The 20,717-nt window shown below is 47.0% G+C and overlaps 1 protein-coding gene across 2 annotated transcripts in view; it reads left to right on the forward strand.

Annotated features, from left to right (window-relative positions):
• Positions 1 to 20,148, forward strand: part of Plcxd2 (phosphatidylinositol specific phospholipase C X domain containing 2) — a 63,923-nt gene extending 43,775 nt beyond the window's left edge. For both annotated transcript variants that reach the window (XM_045148499.1, XM_045148501.1), the window contains exons 3-5: positions 922 to 1,382; positions 8,556 to 8,797; positions 17,202 to 20,148. In XM_045148499.1, coding sequence (XP_045004434.1) covers positions 922 to 1,382; positions 8,556 to 8,797; positions 17,202 to 17,361 — 863 coding nt within the window. In that variant the 3' untranslated portion in view covers positions 17,362 to 20,148. The remainder of the gene's footprint in view (positions 1 to 921; positions 1,383 to 8,555; positions 8,798 to 17,201) is intronic.
• Positions 20,149 to 20,717: the final 569 nt, after the last annotated feature.

Genomic DNA, 20,717 nt, shown 5'->3' on the forward strand with positions numbered 1-20,717 from the left:
CATTGAAACAGGAGCTCAGAAAGAGGATTTCGGGGCTGGAGAGATGGCTTATACAGCTTAAGACACTTGACTGTAAAACCTAAGGGCCCAGGTTCGATTCCCCAGCACCAGATGCACAAGATGGCACATGTGTCTGGAGTTCATTTTCAGTGGCTAGAGGCCCTGGTGCACCCATTGTTTTTTCTCTTTATCTCTCTCAAATAAATATTTTTTTTTTTAAAAAAAAAGCTATCACTAACCCAGGTGAATACATCAAAATCTGATACATCAAGAAACCAGTCCTACTCATTCTGATTTTATAGTAGTACATATATTTACTTATCTTTTTTTTTTTTTTTTGCAAGAACATGAAATAAGGGATTTTTTAAATTCTGCATTTAAATGCCTGTCCCAGTATTCTGGCAATGCCCAGTGTCATCATGTCTTTCATACCCTCTGTTCCGCTGGCATAAGAGGAATGTGCCACAGCTAAGAATTGCATAAGGCGCACGAGCAGAGCTCCAGACTCTATTACGCCGTCCTCTGGCAGCCATCTTTGGTTGGTTTTTGTATTTTTTTTTTCCAGTTGTTTGAGTTTATTTCCTCAGAATAGCTTCCCTGAAATTAAATTACTAGATCAAGTGGTATGAATATTTTAAAGCTCCAATTCCTAAGCACATTTCTAAATAGCGTTCCAAAAGATTATTTATTAATGTACCTGACAGTGGCAGTGTCTGAGAGCCGCAGTATTACCCCGGGCTTAACAAGCGCTAACAAGACGACTTTACTTTTATTTACGCTCCTTTCGTTCCCAGCAGGGCTGGGTAACTTCTCCTATATCGTGCCTGTGCGAGCTTGGTTCGGAATTGTTGCTGTGGTTTTCTTACAGTCAGCTTGGTTTGCCTCAGCTCCTGACTCACCCGTGTTCCTCTCCTTCTACAGGCTCCCATGATTCCTTCAGCTACTGGGTAGATGAAAAGTCCCCAGTGGGGCCCGACCAAACCCCGGCCATCAAACGCCTCGCCCGCATCTCCTTGGTGAAGAGGCTGATGAAGAAGTGGTCCGTGACCCAGAACCTGACCTTCCGGGAGCAGCTGGAGGCCGGGATCCGCTACTTCGACCTGCGCGTGTCTTCCAAGCCCGAGGACGCCGACCAGGAGATCTACTTCATCCACGGCCTCTTCGGCATCAAGGTCGGGGATGGGTTGATGGAGATCGACGCCTTCCTCACCCAGCACCCTCGGGAGATCGTCTTCCTGGATTTCAACCACTTCTATGCCATGGAGGAAGCCCATCACAGACGCCTGACGCTGAAGATCCAGGAGGCCTTTGGAAGCAAGCTGTGCCCAGCGTGCAGCGTGGAGGGCATGACGCTGAGGAGCCTATGGGAGAAGAAGTACCAGGTAGGCGAGACGCACTCGGGACGGCAGGCACGTAACGCTTTCTGGTGGTGTTCTGTTTGGTTTTTGTTTTTCCCCAGTATTGCCATCTGTAAAATAGCTCAGCCCACCACGTCAAGGGTGAAGAAGGAATGGACAGCGTGGGGTGCTAAGCAAATGCTTCTGTTGGTTCCTGAGCTCTGGGAGAGCTGCAATGGGGGCTCCCTTGGCCTGGTGGCATTGTGACTAACGCCTGGCAGAACTAGTGAAAGCTTGTCTTCGGCCTGTCATCTAAATTGACCGTAAGTGGCCTCGCCAGGACCAGTCCAAGGAAAAGCTCCCCTCAGGTCTGTTCCAACACTCACGTGTCCCCTCAGCAAAAGAGACAGCTCCCAAACCTAGGTGCATCGGGGGCATGCTCCGAGAAAGGAATGTGGGCCTCGGGTGTATTCCATGCTAATCCCAAGGGATAGTAGAACAGAAAAGAGCACCATGGAAACACAGCCTCCAAGGTAGGTTCTAGGAAGGCAGGAAGGAAGGGAGGGAGGGAGAGAGAGAAAGAAAGGGAGGCAGGGAGGGAGGGAAGGAAGGAAGGGAGAAAGAGAGAGAGGGGGAGACAGGGAAGGGAGGGGAGGGAGGAAGGAAGGGAAGGGAAGGAAGGGAGAAAATGTATACCTTCATTCAAAGTTGATCACCGCCACATTATGACATTAGGCTCACTTCAAACTCATGGCAACCCTTACCTCAGCCTCGTGAGTGCTGGGATGACTCCTGTGAGCCGCCCTGCCCAGCTTCAGTCACAGTCTCTCTCTTTTTTTTTTTTCTTTCGGTGTATTGGGAAATTAAACCCAGGTCCCTATGCAATGCTAGGCAAGAGGCTCTGTCCCTTTGCTACGTCTTAAAGAAATGCTTTCGCACTCACAGTCCTTCTCACACTCACTTGAGGAGTGTTTGTAGTGGACGACAGAGTTAACTTAGCCCATTCTTAAAACGGTCATGGACCACCAGCATGCTGCTAGAATTTCAATCTACAGGGTTTGTTTTTCCCAAAGATAGTTAACTCCTGTGGATGTCATCAGTTTAGTGTGCAACGTGTTGACCATCCAGAATATAGATACCTGTGTGAACTTATGGAATTCTCCTTGAACACAAATTTAATTATACTGTAAGACCCCCAAAACGAGGACCCCACGCTCTGCCCGGATATGGCAACACCCCAAATCACTCACGAGAAGCGGTCTTGATGCAAACTGCAAGAGGATTTTATTCCAAGCGCGCTGGGGCCCACAGTCGTACACCGCACAGGGGTAGAGGACTGCAGAGCCCCGAATGCAGGAACGGGACAGTTTTTATAGTGTTTCTAACAAAGCCTGTGCATTAGACCAATCATTTTTTTAATATCAGGAGCCTGCAGGGTGCGAGCCAGTCAGTTTGTGCCACTCCATAGTTTCTAAGCCAATTAGTTTAATTTGTTCAAGCCCCTCGTGGACCAATCAGTCTCTTATGACCTTGGTGGTCAGCATTTGCGCAGGTCCTTGGGTGGGAGTAGTAGAGTGTGGTATCAGCCTCCTATGACCTTGGAGGTCAGCATTTGCGCAGGTCCTTGGGTGGGGGTAGCAGAGTGTGGTATCAGTCTCTTATGACCTTGGAGGTCAGCATTTGCGCAGGTCCTTGGGTGGGGGTAGCAGAGTGTGGTATCAGTCTCCTATGACCTTGGTGGTCTGAGGCAGGCTGCTACAGCTTATGGTGCAGGCTACTGAGGCTTACAGTGTGGGCTATTAAGGCTTATGGTGCAGGCTATTTACAGAAACCAAATAAGTGCTTTACTTTATTACTCATTTCCCATCCTTGAGGGCTATCTCATGCCCTTTTTACCTAGCTTTATATTAGGAGCGGGCTCTGATATAATGAGGAGAGGGATTCTTTACTTGCTTTCAACAGAGAGTAAAGCCTGGAGTTTGAGGTATGCAGGGGCCCGCTTAAGCTCCCTTTGGAGCGTGACAGTATTTCTGGGCTTCTGAATTCTTGGGCCTTTCAGTACTTGAAATCCCCATATTCAAATGGCGTCCCTTTTACCCACTCTCAGAACTCTCCAAGACCCTTTGAGATTAGTTTGTTTGTTAATTTATTTATTTTGATTTTTTGAGTTAGGGTCTCACTCTAGCTTAGGCTGACCTGGAATGCACTATGTAGTCTCAGGGTGGCCTCGAACTCATGGCGATCTTCCTACCTCTGCCTCCTGAGTACTGGGATTAAAGGTGTGCGCCACCACTCCAGGCTGACATTAGTTTATTCACAAAGAGGTGTCATCAAGGCACATGAGCAATGACCAGCACTCAGGAGGGTGCAGGAGCAGTGGGAACAGCAGAGTGTGGAGAACCCAGGAGGGATGCCTGCCTGACAACACTCATTCACAGTGCTTCCTTGACAAGTTGTTTCATTACCCCGTTCCTCAATTTCCTCATCTGGAAACAAAGTCTGTATCTCACCATGCTGTGGAGAGTTAATCCAGTGCATTGTCATGATTTAGTCAACACGAGCGGTTATTTCATGAGTTCCAGGCAGGCCTGGGCTCCTCTTCTGCCTGCATTTCCCCCTCTTTTTTATCAGCTCTTCTCTTCCAGTGGTCTCCTGTCTAAAACCACAACCCATGCTCATTCTTCCAGCCCCTCATTTACATACCTACAAACATTGAAAGTTAGAATCCACATAGGGGAAAGTTAGGATCCCATGCAATTTTGAACTTTCTGATTAGTCTCATTTTACCCAAGTCCACCCATTTTCCTTCAGATTTCATGACTTCATTTTTCTTTACAGCTGAGTAAAAGTCTGTTGTGTGCAAGTACCACCACACCGTCATTTTCCAGGCACTAGTGGTTGGACATTTAGCTTGATTCCATTTCCTGGCTTTTGTGAAGAGACAAGAGCTCTCAAAGGAGAGAGTCACCTGCCATCTGCCCCCTCCTGGTGCTGTGTCACACTCCTGGCTAAGCTTTAAATATTCACTATGCAGTGAGCTGCCTTGCACATACCCCCCCCCCCCAGTGTTTTAGCACTGGAGTTTAATCAGGAAGCGCAGTGCCATTCAGTCATACTTCATTTGCTCAACGTGCAGTTATATCACAGTACACAGATATATGTTTATAAGCTACCAAATATGGACTTTGAGGGTGCAATGAAGTAGAAGAGTTCATTTACACACTGGAAGTATTTGGGATCTTAGTGAGAACATAAGATGCATATAACTCATGTGAAATGCCAACCAAACAGTCTGAGCATGGTGGTGCCCATCCGTAATCCCAGCACTTTAGAGGTAGAGGTAGAAAGATAGCTGTAAATTTGAGAACAGCTTGGACTACATAAGAAGTTCCATGTCACCCACCCACAGCTACATAGCAAAACCTGTCTCTAAATTCCAAAATAATAAATAAAAAAACAAAATACAAGGCAGCACAGTGGCTCACATTATAATCCCAGCACTTAGGAAACTGGGGTAGAGGCATCGTTGGGAGTTCGAGGCCAGTCCTGAGCTGTAGAGTTCTAGGTCAGCCTGGGCTAGAGTGACCTTGCATTCAAAAAGAGAAAGAAATACAAAACAGGGCTGGAGGGATGGCTTAGCGATTAAGGCGTTTGCCTGCAAAGCCAAAGGATACAGGTTCGAGTCCTCAGGACCCATGTTAGCCAGATGTATAAGGGGGTGCATACGTCTGAAGTTTGTCTGCACTGGCTGGAGGCCCAGGCACGTCCATTCTCATTCTCTTGCTCGCTCGCTCATTCTCTCTTTCCCTATTTCTCTGTCAAATAAATAAATTAATTAAAAATATATTAAAAAATACAAAATAATGTGGAGTTGTAGGATAAGACGGCCTCAGATAGAAAAGGGATTTGTCACGCACTCATTTAAAGGTAAAACTTGACATCTTCGAGGCTCCCAAGACAGAAACCATTGCATAAAAAGAAATAACCCAGGGAATAATTCTTAAAGGCAAAAAAAACCAAAAAAAAAAAAAAAAACCCAAAAAGCTTTAATCTCAAGTCTCAAGAAATACACCTGAACATGAACTGCTGAGCTGGAGGGGAGGTTGTGTTAGAGAAGAGCTCAGAGTGATGGAGGGATGGGGGACCACCTGAAGACCGCCCTCCCCACGCCCTCCCAGCCCCCAAACCTTCACACCAGACCTTTCAGGAAGGTTCTCAAGAAAGGCATACCACCCCTCTTTTCTACTTTGTACTGTTTACGCCTTTTCTAAGACTGTAAAGCTCAGCCCTGCCCTCTCTCCCCACTCCCAAATGAGCCAGTTACAGTGCCTAGAGGAATTCCTCAGATCTCCCTGGCAATCTGTTCACAATGAGCCCTGCCCGTGATTAACCTCATTAACTCATGCATGTACCACAGTGGGCCAGTTTGACTCAGAACCATTAAGACCAGTGGGGAGAACCATTACCCTGCTGGTTGCGTCCAGCCGGGCACTTCCTGGCTATGGGCCCTCCAGCAGTCAGGCTTCTTCATGCACCGGAAAGGGCACACAGATGCCTGGCCCCTGGGTGCCTGGGGGATTACGCTATGGACCAACTCTCTGAAGATTACTGTTGGCGATGTAAACATGCCCCGGCATTCCTTGGGGAGCTCAATGATGCCCTTACCGGCCCTGACCAAGCTTGGAATTGGGACATTCAAAATAGCAATTCCCTGTCCCACAGCTGCCTCCCAGAAACTAATTAATGCTGTGGATGTGGCTTGCTAATTATTTTCAAAATTACCACCATCCTGCGCGGTCCCCCGGCGGCCTGTGTGCAGTCTTCCCTGCTCCAGTGGTACAATCCTCTCCTCTCCCGGGAAGGGAGATCTCGTCCAGTCAGTGCACACCACTGGAAATCTCTTCCCTCACAAATTAGTTCGCTGTGTGTTGATCTAAACCCCAAGGGCTACGTGTCAATTTTAGGAGCACAGAAAACATAAGTTCTGTGCTATTAGAGCCAACCCAGGTGGAGAACTTGAGCCGCAGGTCCAAAGGTTTCCCAGGGATAATATGGAAGGAATCTAGCAAGGCTGAATCTGTTCGGCTTAAAAGGAAAAAATGAAATCCCTGTTATGTTCACTTTTACTAAGCTTTAACCAGAACGTCATATATTCATCAACGATGAGCGTGACCAGCAGTAGATTGTGCGGAAAGGTTGCCCCCACTGCTTCTCTTCCTAGTTATGTCTCTGTCCCATCCCATTTATTACAAAGTCTGGAAACACAAGCACCACTCCTGCTCAGCGTAATGCAGACTTATGTAAATATTAATACCAAACTAGTTTTATTTATCCTGAGACATATAATAACTTTGTAACAAATGTGTTTGTTATACGAGTGGGTATAGCATTGATTTCCTTTCTACTCTTGCCTCTCTCATTGACTTATTTGAAACCCAGTGGTAGCTGGGCGCGGAGGCCCACACCTTTAATCCCTGTGCGTTCCAGGTCAGCGTGGGCTACAGTGCGACCCTACCTTGAAAAACCAAAAATCAATCAAGAAAACCCGGCTGTGATAAGGAGCTCCGTAGCTCTGTTATACTACCAAAGGTGTCGCAGTCCCAAAGAGTCGTCATCTGCTCCGAAAACCTTGCTTTTTATTTAGTGACAGTTTTTATCACTGCATATGACGTATTTTGGTCATACTCATCTCCCATTACCTTCTCTTGTTCCTCACCCTCCATTGTGCTGGACCCCCACTTCCTTCCAACTAGCCCACTTCCACTTTGATATGTGTGTGTGTGTGTGTGTAAAGGGATTGTGTACCAGAGCACGAGCGGCTCCCCAGTGCCCACACCACAGAAGAAAACGTCTCCCTTCCCCCAAGCAACCTACAGTTGTCAGTAAGCCCTCGGGGGGTGGCAGAGGTGGGGCTCCGGAACGGCTCCCTCGGCGAGCCCAGGCTGGCCCCGGTCTCGCGCAGGCGATGACAGCTGCTGTTAGGTCCTGGAGGCAGGGGCCGCGTCCTGTCTGGAGGAAGGCATTCACAGCGCCCTCGCATCCCCTTGCCTGGCTCTTACGTTCTTCCTGCCCCTTCTTCCGGAACACTCCTTTGGAGGAGGTGGTATAGATGTCCCATTCAGCGCTGAGCGCTGGTCACTTATTCATAGCACTTTGGGCACTTGTGAGTGTTCCCTGTGATCACCACCCGTTACAAAAAGAAGTTTCTTTCATCACAGCTGAGAACGGCAATAAGCAGCCCATAAGCATGAAACACGGATAGTAGGAGGGCAATTTGATGGGCACAACAGATCCAGTTAGCTTAAAAACAAAAAAGAAAAATATAGTAGGTGACCTTGACCTTCCAGGACCTGTGACCTCCCTGTCAGGTAAAATATAACTGTGCAAAACACAGCTCTTGCCTGGAGAGATGGCTTAGCGGTTAAGACGCTGGTCTGCGAAGCCTGTGGACTCTTTTCAACTCTTCAGGTCCCACGTGCACACAAGGGGGCACGCACGTCTGGGTTCAATTTCAGTGGCTGGGGGTCCTGGCACACCAATTGTCTCTCGCTCTCTTGCTCTCGCATTAAAAAAAAAAAGCTCTTGTCTGAAAAAGAATAAAAGGGTGTTTATTATTGAGCAAAATATGAAAAACCATGGCCCAGGAACCCTGATTTCAGGTTGCCTGGGATAACATGTTTTACCCTAGAAGCAGTTACAGAAGCTTGCATTTGTTACAGAAGAAAACAGGGCATTTACCAAGCAGCTTGCTGGGGACCAGAGGTAGCAGAGACATAGAGCGGGAAGGAGCTCCGCTGTGAGGTTTTGGTGCTTTCTGATGACGCCCTTAGCTTTGGGATGGGGGAAGCCAGCGGGCTACGGAGAATACATTTCAAAGGTGATACCGGGTAGTCAATGTGAGGTCAGTCGTGGGGTGGGCAGTGATTGGGTAATGGCAGGCAAGGTAGCCCGAGAGAATTCACCCCTGGATCCTCAATGTTAACTCTCACCAGTCATGTTCTAATCAGTGATTCCTGCTGTGTGGTGTCACCACACAGGTGTGCCTTTTTACCTGTTTACTTTTATTTTTTTGTTTCCCGCGAACAATTGTTATTTCTACACGCGTTTATCTGCCCCTGCTTCCTTATTCATTATAGCACCAAGGAGTTAAATTTTAGCTTTTCAATGAATTACTCACCTTTTTTTTGTTGTTGTTTTTTCCTGTCCTGAACATTACAGGTTCTTATTTTCTACCACTGTCCCTTCTACAAGCAATACCCCTTCCTTTGGCCAGGAAAGAAAATTCCAGCACCCTGGGCAAACACCACGAGTGTGCGCAAACTGATCCTCTTCCTGGAGACCACGCTGAGCGAGCGAGCCCCACGCGGAGCCTTCCACGTCTCCCAGGCCATCTTGACCCCCAGAGTGAAGACCATCGCCCGAGGCCTGGTGGGCGGCCTCAAGAACACATTAGTTCACAGGTAAGGGCTTGCGTCACACTGTAGGGCTTTTTCATATGTATTTTTTTAATTTATTTAAGACAGAGAAAGAGGGAGAGAGAGTGTGAGGATGGGTGCACCAGGGCCTCCAGCCACTGCAAACGAACTCCAGACGTGTGCGCCACCATGGGTCCTAGAGAACCGAATCTGGGTCTTTTGGCCTTGCAGGCAAGCACCTTAACCGCTAAGCCATCTCTCCAGCCCCTAATATGCATTATTTGTATTTATTTATTTATTTGAGAGAGGCAGAGAGAAAGAGTGGATGCCCCAGGGCCTCCAACCAATGCAAACGAACTCCAGATGCATGCATCTTCGGCTTACTTGGGCCCTAGGGAATTGAACCTGGGCCATGGCTTCACAGGCAAGCGCCTTGACTGCAGAACCATCTATCCAGCTTATAGGACTTTTTAAATTAGTTTGGTTTGTTGGTACCTTTTTTTTTAAATACAAGGTTTCATTATATCATTCATGTTGGCCTTAAACTCACAATTCACACGCCACTGCCTCTCCAGTACTGGAATTACAGGTGTGAACCTCAAATGAGGTTTATGAATGTTTTGTTTTTTTTTTTTTTTATCTTGAGTCTGTTGTAAATACATAGCAGTACAAGTATAATTTAAGGATTAAAAGAAAAAAATCTTGGGAGGCAGAGGTAGGAAGATCACTGTGAGTTCAAGGCCACCTTGGGCTAAAGCGAGACCCTACCTTGAAAAACAAACAAACAAAAACCTCTTGTGATATTTTGCATGTGTGTATACGCATGTGAGAGTTCATGTGTGTGCATGTGGAGCCAGAGATGATATCAGCCTCTTACTCTGTGACTCAGGCTGGCCTCAACTCACTGTAGTCTCCCTGTCTCTGCCTCCTAAATGTCTGGATTAAAGAAAAAAAAAACTCTTAAACCAGTGCGATATCTCTGAAGGATTATAGAATTTCTTTTTTCATAATGTATGTTCATGTGTCCATATTTTCTCACGCTTTTGTTAAATTTATAAATTAACATTATTTCTTAACAATGAAAAGTTTTGTGTCACACACAGCTCCCCCCCCCCCACACACACACAGTACTTGCCTAGAAGAAGGTAGGTGCAAATATTCAAGGTCAATCACGAAGTTTTTGCCTTGTGGAACTCACAGTTTCACAGCAAAAACTAACCTGAATACTGGGCGTGGCGGTGCACGCCTTTAATCCCAGCACTCACAAGGCAGAGGTAAGAGGATTGCTGTGATTTTGAGACCAGCCTGGCACTGCAGAGTGAGTGTCAAGTCAGCCTGGGCTGTAGTGAGACCCTACGTCAGCAAAAGAAAAAAAAAGGCTAACATGATATTTCTATAACATAGTATAAAAATCACCATAATAAAAGTCTTTGTAGAAAGCTATACTAAGAAAGAAAAATTTAGCATAAGGAAAAGTTATATCTGCATGCTTTATTCTGAATAAAAAGTATCTTTTTGAAAATGATTTCATTTGATTAAGTCCAAGCCAGATTCTAGAGGTTGACACCATCCCTGGTCCCCCATTTATGACGGTGCTCAGTGAAACTCAGCCCCACAGAGCCCGTCAGAGCCAGGGTCTGGCCCAAATTCTGGGCTTCTGCCTTGTTGCCGCGCTCACATGAGCACGCTGTTCTTTTCTGCTTCACAGGCCTGTAATTGTAATATCAGTGCCTGGGCCTGGTGAGAGCTGATTACAGCTCTTAATCCATAATAGCGCCACAGCTTGCATTTCATACTTATAATCTTGCTACCAACGAGTCCCCGCCTCTTCCTCCAGTTGGTAGTGACGGTGGCATAAATCCAAAGCCAAGAGCTCCCAGTATGACAGAGTCCTCACCCATGTGGTAGCGAGATGTCCCCGAGATTAGAAGACACTTTGGCATCTTAAACTGTGCAGGTCACAAGACGATTAGGGCTGTGATCACCGTCCCTGGGGCTAGACTGTCAGCCGACAGGAAATACTGCTCTGGTCAAGAGTTTGTTCGTGATACCAGTGTGACCCGTGCCTGTGAGTGCTTGTGAACTAAGCATGAGTCGGTCCTTCCACAGAGACCCAGAGGGGCTGTCCTAATTGGTTAGCCACCCTGGGGTGCTTTCCAGCTGCTCCTGAGTAGCGAGTTGTCATCTCAAACTGAAAGAAGACCAGTCAGGTTTTCCTGCAAGTAAAGAAGTGGTTTTCCAGTGAGTGGTTAATCCCCAACTCACATAGGAAAACTTTAGACCTGAGGTTTTGTTCAAAAAAGGTTTTGTTCAAAAAAGGTTTTGTTCAAAAAAAGGTTTTGTTCAAAAAAGAACAAGGACAAAGAAGCTAAAAAAAAAAAAAAAAAAAAAGTGTAGGCAGTCCTAAAGAGCTGGCTTAGTGGTTAAGACACTTGCCAGCTAAGCCTAAGGACCCAGGTTCGATTCTCCAGATCCCACATTAGCCTGATGCACAAGGTGGTGCATGCATCTGGTGTTCGTTTGCAGTGCTAGAGGCCCTGGCGTGCCCATTCTCTCTCTCTCTCTTTCCCTCTCTCTCTAATAAATAAGTAAAAATAAAATATTTTTAATGTACAGGCTTTCTGACTGAATTTCTGTCATAGATTGAAAGAAACTTGAGGTTTGCCTATGATGGAGGGCAGAGAAACAGACGTTGGGACTCTGGAAGGAGACATGGGCAGAGGTTAAAGTCAGGGGTGGTTCCTGCTAAGTTCCCTGAATTCTCCTGCCAGAGTTCTTGTTGAGACCCAACTCCGGTATCTGAGTGTGAATGCGTCTGGAAAAAGAGCCACTGAGAATGATAATTAAGTTGAAAGGGGTTGTTAGGGTGAGTCCTAATCTGCTCTCACTAGTGTCTTTAAAAGAACAGGAAGTTTGGGCTGGAGGGATGGCTTAGCCGTTAGTACATTTGCCAGTAAAGCCAAAGGACCCAGGTTCCATTTCCCCAGGACCCACATTAGCCAGATGCACTAGGGGTGCACGTGTCTGTAGTTCGTTTGCAGTGGCTGGGGTCCCTGGTGCCCATTCTCTTTTGGTCTCTCTCTCCCTCTTTCTCTGTCAAATAAATAAAAAGAGCTGTGCTTGGTGGTGCACGCCTTTCATCCCAGCACTCGGGAGACAGAGGTAGGAGCATCACCATGAGTTTGAGGCCACACTGAGAATACATAGTGAATAGCCTGGGCTAGAGCAAGACTCTACCTTGAAAAACAAAAAACTAACTAAGTAAATATTAAAAACAAGAAAACAGGAAATTTAGACACCAAGTACCAACAGGGCTGTGAGCACATGGGAGAAGGCGATTGACCGTCTCCAAGCCAGGGAGAGAGAGCTCCGGAGACCTTGACTTTGACCTTGAGTGCCCTGGCACAGAACAGAACATTTCTTTAAACCAGCTCATGTGTACTGTCACGTGAACCCTAGAAAACCAGTGTTCTCCCCCAAATTCTGTGTGGCCTTGGACGGGTCACTTCATCTGGATGCAGAAGACCTAGAAGGGGTTGCAGCCTCCAGCAGGAAGTGCCAACTACCATGCGTTGCACAAAATAGGCGTGCCATTGCTGTTGGTAAAGAAACGAGGCCACGCTGTGGCCCAACCTTGCTCTCTGATGGGCATCAAGGCCAAAGGGAAGGGAGTTTTTACTTGATTCATTTACTTATTTTTGCTTGTGTGTGTATGGTGTGGGGGGAGTTGGGGGCAGAGGTCTCTTTGGCCAGAACAGAACCTTGGTGTTCTGCTCCGTGACTCTCCCAGGCCATATGGTTCCGAGACCCAGCCTCTACTGATTCCGGAACTTGTGGGGTTCTGCCAGCGCCCCCCCCCCTCCCGTGGGCTTCACAGGCACGTGTCCCGCTGTTTTCATGGGTCTGGAGTTGTGAACTCGGGCAATCTTGGCCACTCTGCCCCCCCCCCCCCATGACTGCTCTGAAAGTGTACTCTGCTGCTGAACCATCTCTCCAGCCCCAAGGGCAAGTATTTATTTGTTTATTTTGGTTTTTCAAGGTAGGGTCCCGCTGTAGCTCAGGCTGACCTGGAAGTCACTGTGTTGTCTCAGGGTAGCGTCGAACTCACAGCCATCCTCCCACCTCTGCTCCCGAGTGCTGGGATGAGAGGCGTGCGCCACCACAGCCTGGCTCCCAAGGGAACTTATGAGAACAGACATTTCAAAGATCTCTTCCTTGTAAATGCCAAGAGAGTTAAGGCAATGAAGTCACTCCTCGGTCCCTTTACGCAACCCTGGCCATTTGATACTTTTGCCCCAGGAGAGCACAGCACAGAGGAGCGTTAGCTGACACAGAGCTCTTTGTCCCCCAGGGAGACCACAGGTGCTCACCTGTCCCCAAGCCTCTGCTCCTCTTCCAGGAGCCATTCCAAGCTAAGCTGCAGCCCAGGCGGGCCGCTCCTCCCCGGCATGGCCAGCAGAGGGCGCCGGCGTTCCACACATTAAACACTGACTAGGGATTTATTATTATTACTATTTTTTTTTTTCTTGGAAAGTCTTTCATGTGCCACCAAGCTCCCGACCACCTGGGTCCTTCTCATGGCCCACTGTGAATTCGTGGTACGTGTGACAAAGGGAGCCCCTCAGATATTGGCTCAAGGGGAAGTTCCACGATGGCAGGGGAAAACAATGGCATAGGCAGAGGGTGGACATCACCCCCTGGCCAACAGCAGGTGGACAACAGCAGTAGGAGAGTGTGCCAAATACTGGTGTGGGGAAAGTGGCTATGACACCCATAAGCTCATCCCCAACAATGCACTGCCTCCAGGAGGCGTTAATTCCCAAATCTCCATCAGCTGGGAGCCTAGCATTCAGAACACCTGAGTTTACAGGGGACACCTGAATCACACCACCACCAGGCCCTTCCTTGTAGGGTCTGAAAATCCAGATTCAATTCCCCAGTGCCTGTGTAAAGCCAGATGCATGAAGTGGCACATGTGTGTAGACTTCATTTGCAGTGGCAAGAGGCCGTGACATACCCATTTTCTCCCTCTCTCTCTTTCTCTCTCTCGTTCTGTCCTTGTCTGTCATTCTCTTTCTCTCTCTGCTTGCAAATAAATGTATCCAAGCTGTTGTCCATGAGTAAGTAGAAGGCAGGAAGAGGAGTTGAGGGGATACTCGTAGGGACTCATAAATGAGTGTCACAGCTAAACTGTATGGTCATCCTGCCAAAACATGTGGAAGGCCCGATTCCAGTCCCTCAGGCTGTGCCTTCACTGGAAATAAGGTCGCTGTGGGTGTCATCCATTCGTTATAATGAGGTCACATGGAAGAACAGTGGCTCCTGATCCAATGTGACTTTATAAGAAGTCACACGTGAGGCCACACCACGTGATGACAGAGACAGAGACTGGAGTGACGTAGCTGCCAGCTAGGACAGGGGAAGGAGGGACCCTCGGTTTCTTTCAGAGGGAACATGTCCTGTCAACACTGGACCTAAGACTTCTGAGCTCCAGACCATAATGGAATACAGTTCTATTGTTTAAAAGAATGGAAAAAATATGAAAGTAATGAACATGCTGCAAAGAAGATGACATAAAAAGGTCCAGTCAGATGACTCAGAAGGCACCATGGTGCTGAGAAGAAGTGACAGGAGTGCTCAGCACTGGAACATCTCGATCACACCTTCCAAGGATCAGGATCCATTGTGGAAGAGGTGTCAGAAAGACAAAGGAAGGGTGGGACTCCTTACAACGTGCTCCTCCAGACACAAAATGGCCTGGATATCCATGACCTCGCAGTGCCTGACACTACCTACACAAGACCTTCATAATAGGAGGAAAAGACCATGACATCAAAATAAAAGAGAGACTGATGGGGGGTATGCAATAGAGAGTGGAGTTGCAAAAGGGAAAGTGTGTGTTGGGGGGGGGTGCCGGGGAATTACCATGGTTTATTGTCTAGAGTTATGGAAGCTGTCAATAAAAAAAAAATTTTTTTTAAGTGTCCAGTCAGTACACAAGAAACTATTGAATGCGATAGTCATCACCTAATGTGTGAGGTAGCATTTCACACCTCCAAGAATGACTGAACATTCTTAGGTAGGAAGAACTGAGGGATTTGTGGGGGCTTTTTTGGGTTTAGTTGATTTTTGTTGTTTTGTTTGTTTTTTGACACATAGTGTTACTATGTAGTCCAGACTGACCTTGATCAAATAGCAATCCTGCCTCAGCCTCCCAAGAGCTAAGATTTCAGGAGTAAGCCAACGTGCCCTGCTGACAATGCCTAAACTTAACACCACCAGCCACAGAACCGAGTCTTCAGGGTCACGTGGCACAGCCAGAGCCGTGTGCTGTGCTGGTGGAGTTAACAGTGGAGTGAGTGAGCCCTTTGGGAAAATGTCTGGCAGTATTTTCTCAAGCTAAATATAAATTGACCTTATCATACAAGAATTTTATTCCATGGTCTTCAGCCAAGAGACTAGTAAACAAATATTCATTGAAAAAGATTCAGAAGACTGGCCATAATAGTTTTCTTTATGATAATCCAAAATTGGAACCTCTATGGATGAGCTATGGGTTTTTTCTTTCTTAAAATATTTTATTTATTTATTTACTATTTGAGAAAGAGAGAATGAGCATGTCAGGGCCTCCAGCCACTGTAAATGAACTTCAGACGCACTCACCACCTTAGGCATCTGGCTTATGTGAGTTCTGGGGAACCTGACCTGGGTCCTTTGGCTTTACAGGCAAGTGCCTTAACCACTAAGCCATCTCTCCAGCCCAGTGAGCTATGTTCTATTCATACAAAGAAATGTTGTGTACTAATGAAAAATGAAAAACTACATATTCACAAAACAGCATGGATGAATTTCAAAAGCATTATGCTGGCCACGTGTCATGGCTCACACCTGTAATTCCAGCACTTAAGAGAATGGAGTCTGTGATTTCAAGAAGAGCCGGGGCTACAGAGTCAGAGCTGTCTCAATATAAAAAAGGAAAAAAAGAAGAGGAAAAACACTGTTATACTGGACATACACAGAGATCTCACACAAAAGAATATATATTGCATGGAGTTCTAGAACAGGGAACTCTAATCTGTGATAGAACAAAAAAATCTCAGGATGGTGTGTGTTTGTTTTTCCTTTTTACAATTTTTATTAACATTTTCCATGATTATAAAAAATATCCCATGGTAATACCCCCCCCGCACTTGCCCCTTTGAAATTCCATTCTCCATCATATCCCCTCCCCATCTCAACCATTTTACTTACATATATACAATACCAACCTATTAAGTACCCTCCTCCCTTCCTTTCTCTTCCCTTTATATCTCCTTTTTAACTTACTGGCCTCTGCTAGTAAGTATTTTCCTTCTCACGCAGAAGCCCAATCATCTGTAGCTAGGATCCACATATGAGAGAGAACACGTGGCGCTTGGCTTTCTGGGCCTGGGTTACCTCACTTAGTATAGTCCTTTCCAGATCCATCCATTTTTCTGCATGGTGTGTGTTTTATTGACTATAACCTTCATTTCAAAGTATAGCAAATCAGAAACAAATAACTGAACTCCTTAGTTAGCTGTGTGCATGCTGATGAACCTAGAGGATGTATGTAGATGTTTGCAACAGGAAGGTGGATTGATGGGAAGACAGTGGTAGATCAACAGATACGTGACAAGCATGATAGTAAAAGGTGAGTGGAAAGGTTTAAATGGTGGATATATTTACTATGAAATTCTCCCCATTTTGTCAGATGTTTGAAAATTTTCATAATGAAACCTAAGATCCCACCAATAATGAAACTCTTGGTCCCAGTGTGTCAAAGTCCTGTTAACATGGTCACCTCTTGGGTGCTTGGGGTTAGTAATCTCTTGCCACAGAGAAGCCCGGGACAGTTTTACCTCTCCACAGGCATTAGACCACTGGCTCCTTGACGCAGTGATGCATTTGCAGTGGCCAAAGCCCTGGTGGTGTGGGTTTTACTGACATTTTCTTAAATTTGTTCATTGTATTTATTTATTTACTAGAGACGGTGGGGGGGGGGGAGAAAGAGAGAGGGTGGGTAAGCGGGCGTGGCAAAACATGCCTTTAATCCCAGCACTCAGGAGGCAGAAGTAAGAGGCTACCCTGAGACTACATATTGACTTCCAGGACCAGATTGAGAACCTACCTCAAAAAAAAAAAAAAAAAAAAAAAAGGACAGGGAGGGAGAGAATGGGCATGCCAGGGCCTCTAGCCATTGCAAACAAACTCCACACATGCGCCACCTTGTGCATCTGGCTAACGTGGGACCTGGAGAATCGAACTGGGGTCCTTAGGCTTCACAGGCCAGGGCCTTAATGGCTAAGCCATCTCTCCAGCCCAAACATTTTCTTTTAAATATATGAATGGAAATGTTTTGTGTCCGTTTCTGGAGGAGGCCTTCTAACTCCTGTCTGTTCTGTTTCCACGCGGTGCTTCCCCCATGCAGAAACCTTCCTGCCATCCTGGACTGGGTGAAGACACAGAAGCCTGGTGCCATGGGCGTCAACATCATCACTTCTGACTTCGTGGACCTGGTGGACTTTGCCACAACCGTGATTGAGCTGAATGACCTTTTGCTGGAGGACAGGGCTTTGACTAAATGCTGATTTTCTGTTCAGTTTAACCTGGCGTGGAGGTTGCTGATCCAGGGTAGAGTTCTGGATGGTTTCCCATTAGAATGGCCCCTAGGCAATTGTGGTGAAGTCAGAGGAGGAGGGGCCTTCCATTTGGAGAATATTCCAGGGCTTCTCGTTGCATTTTTTTCCAAATGTGACTTTTATAACCTTAGGTCCAAGGGAAGAAAGCATGCCTTGTGTTATGATCGAGGTCATGGTCCCCCTGGTGGCTTATGATGGTGAATAGAGGGCTGGAATTTGGGTCCCCGAGTTCCATCTGGGGTAGGCAACGTCTTAATTGACCAGATCTTATTGTCTTCAGAGGCCTTGTGTCTGAGCCAGTGAGAAGGTTGAGCTGGAGATGCATTCCTAGTATTAAGAATGGCCCGTGCAGTCTGGGGTGGACTGCACTCTGGGGGTGTCCCTCACATCAGTGAGGAGCTATGAAAGGGAAGGGAGCCAAGTACCAGGTTCCTGGGATGATCAGGGAGCGGCAGTTCTTCCCTGAGAGGGTGAGGTGTATGCTTTACCATGAGGGTTTGAACACACGCTGTCCATCCCTGCATGGCTTGCGTTGGTAATTGGCCATCTTCATCCTTCACATAAGCCCTGACTTGCTCACTGCCCCTGACATTCTTGATAATGGTTTCTCGGTTTGAAAGCGTTGATTCCTTCCTCTTTCTTTTGGCCTCCTCTGAAAGATGAGAGGAACACCATGGCAAATCCTTTCCGTGCAGGGTCCAACAAGAGCTAGGCGTGCATGCTTATCGCCTGCCAATTTCTTTGCTTTAATTCTGTCCCTTTCCCTACAATGTCCGCCAGGCAAGCACTTGAATCATTTTAGCAAGGTCTGCTCCGGGGAGAGAGGTCTTCAAGACGGAGGCCGGAATTGCATTTCATTGCTGTCTGCCTAGGACCCAGTCTGCTGTGAGACACGATGCTAAGTAGAAGGCGGCTGGCCTGTGACACCATGCAGGCTGACACGGGATGCTTGGGACTGTGCTATGACATGAAAGGAAGAAGCTCCGAGTGAGTTTGGAGCCAATCTGTCATTCCTTGGAAACAAGACTACCTCGGCGACAATTCAGGATGACTTGTATGTCATCAAGCAGGAAATAAGCAATGCTGGAACATTTCTGCTGGTTTTGGTCCATTCTGTTTTCTGAAGGTTCTCCCTTCCAGTCCCTACTGCATGAGGGCTTTGAAACTCAAGAGGGGATTTGATTTTTTAATTGATGAGAGGTGCTTTTTGCTGATAAGAGCCCTCTTGTGTTTTTGCTCTATTTATGTATTTATGTATTTATTCATTTATTTATACATAGAGTAAGTATCTACAGTGCTTCAGACTCACATGGAAACTTACTGGACTTTTCCCACCCGGGACAGACAGTGCTGTGGTCTTCCATGAACAGAATGGTGCATCTCAGGGCTATGAATGACGTTGCTGTCTTCCGTAGATGTCCTATCCCGCCCCAGTCCTGCTGAGGACAGTGTATGCATGTGGGTGCGGCTCTGATCCAAGAAGCCATTCCCAAGTCATGCACTAGGACGAGAGATGGAAAGGGTCACGAGGAACTCGCAGTTCTTAACCTAGACACTCCTGCACAGTTTTGCAACGAAAGGGACCAGAAAGAAACTGGGAACCCCAGGCTGTGTACAGCTTCGGTACCCCTCGACCCTCCATGAGAATCCTCGACGATATGTCAGCTTCCAACTCCTTAAACAGGAATCCAACCACGCGATCCTGGGTGCCCGTGTGCACTGAGAGGTTGCTGGAGACTCCTCCAGGACTTCCCAGAGATGCCCTTTGGTTTCACAGCCAGGGTTTGCATGTTGCCTGCGGTGGGGGCGGAGGGAAGCACACACACGCCCCCAGAGACTGGCCTTCCAGCCTCTACTTCCTGTGAGCGAAACCCTGGTTTTTCATTTCCGTAGCCCAAGGAAGTCACAGCACAAATTCTAGGAGCATCTGCTTTAACTGTCTCTGTTCTTGAACTTGAAACCCTCCCCAAAGAGGCTCCTGGAATAATACCGTCAAACTCAGTACAGCTTTCTCCGTACAAGGTCTTCTCATTGGTTAGGAGACAGCCCCCTCATGTTCCTCATTTCCCTTCGATTCTGATATTCATCCCTAATGACAAGCTCTGAACCACCTGGCCTGTCCTCAGAGTTTTATTTTTCTCTGATTGGTCCCCCTTTTAGTTACAGTAATTTCCTCTCTGTTAACCCCACGTTGCTTGGCAGAGAGATAAGGAGGCCAGAGAAGAATCACTCTGCTCTGTTTTATTTGAGCCTCACCTTTGCCCAGGTGCTTGGTGCTACGAGGCCAGGTAGACAGGTGTCTCTGCCCCAGATGCTAGTGACACCTGATGGCTGCCGACTGTTCCGTGAACTGTTTACTTGATTTTTTTTCTCCCGTTGTTTTTAAATCCATGGTCACCCTCTACTTGGATGACAAGTCTTAAGTGCGCCTTGCGTTTGTATGCTAAGCATCTGTCATGAATCATGACCCAGAAGCGAGCGCACGACACCCCGAGACTGCTGTGAGCCCCACTCTGGCGTGAGTCTTTCCTTCCTAGCTTTGCTTGCACGTTGAAAATCTGGGAAAAGAGAGGAGCACTTTTCCCAGGAGACACTCAAAGCTGCCCCCCCCCCCCGGAAAAAGGTTTCCTGTGTCCTAAAGGGTGCTCCCTGACTGGGGTCAGGTAGGAAGACTCAGGCCAATGAGACAGAAAGGAAATGGACTTTAGGCCACTGACTTCCTCTGCAACCTCCAACGATAAGAGCAGTGACCCACCGTACCACTTGCTCTCGCAAGTTTGTGGAAACCTTTCAGATCAAAAGCTCAGCTCTCATAATCGCTCAGCATTAACTTCAAGGGCAGCTAACAAGCTGCTTGATTAAATCAGTGACGACTTGGTTTCATAGAACTTGGAGCCACATTAAGTCTGAAATGTAACCGAGTTCTTATGAACTTTCTAGACTAGTTCAACGTGGTCATAGTCCCAAGGCTTTGTGGCATAGGGGCCACCAAAGCTTTCTGTCAGGCGAAAGCTCGGGAGCTTATCAGCAGTGCCACGTGTGTTGGGGACAGAGATGATATTCTTAGGACTGGACGGGGAGGAGGGAGATTTCCTGATGGACTTGATAGAAGGGAATATATTGTTGCAGATTCAATTTTATATCACAGCAGATCTAGGAGGGTCATGGGGAAAAAATGTTTTTACTACATTAGTCATTGTTTAGTCATTTTCCATATGACTGAGTCCAGGCCCAAGAATATTTTAGAACAGTTCATCCACAATTCGAACCCAAAGTTTTATATAAATGTAAAGAAAAGCACACAG

This window comes from Jaculus jaculus, chromosome 4 (assembly GCF_020740685.1).
Source record: "Jaculus jaculus isolate mJacJac1 chromosome 4, mJacJac1.mat.Y.cur, whole genome shotgun sequence".
Lineage (NCBI taxonomy): Eukaryota > Metazoa > Chordata > Mammalia > Rodentia > Dipodidae > Jaculus > Jaculus jaculus.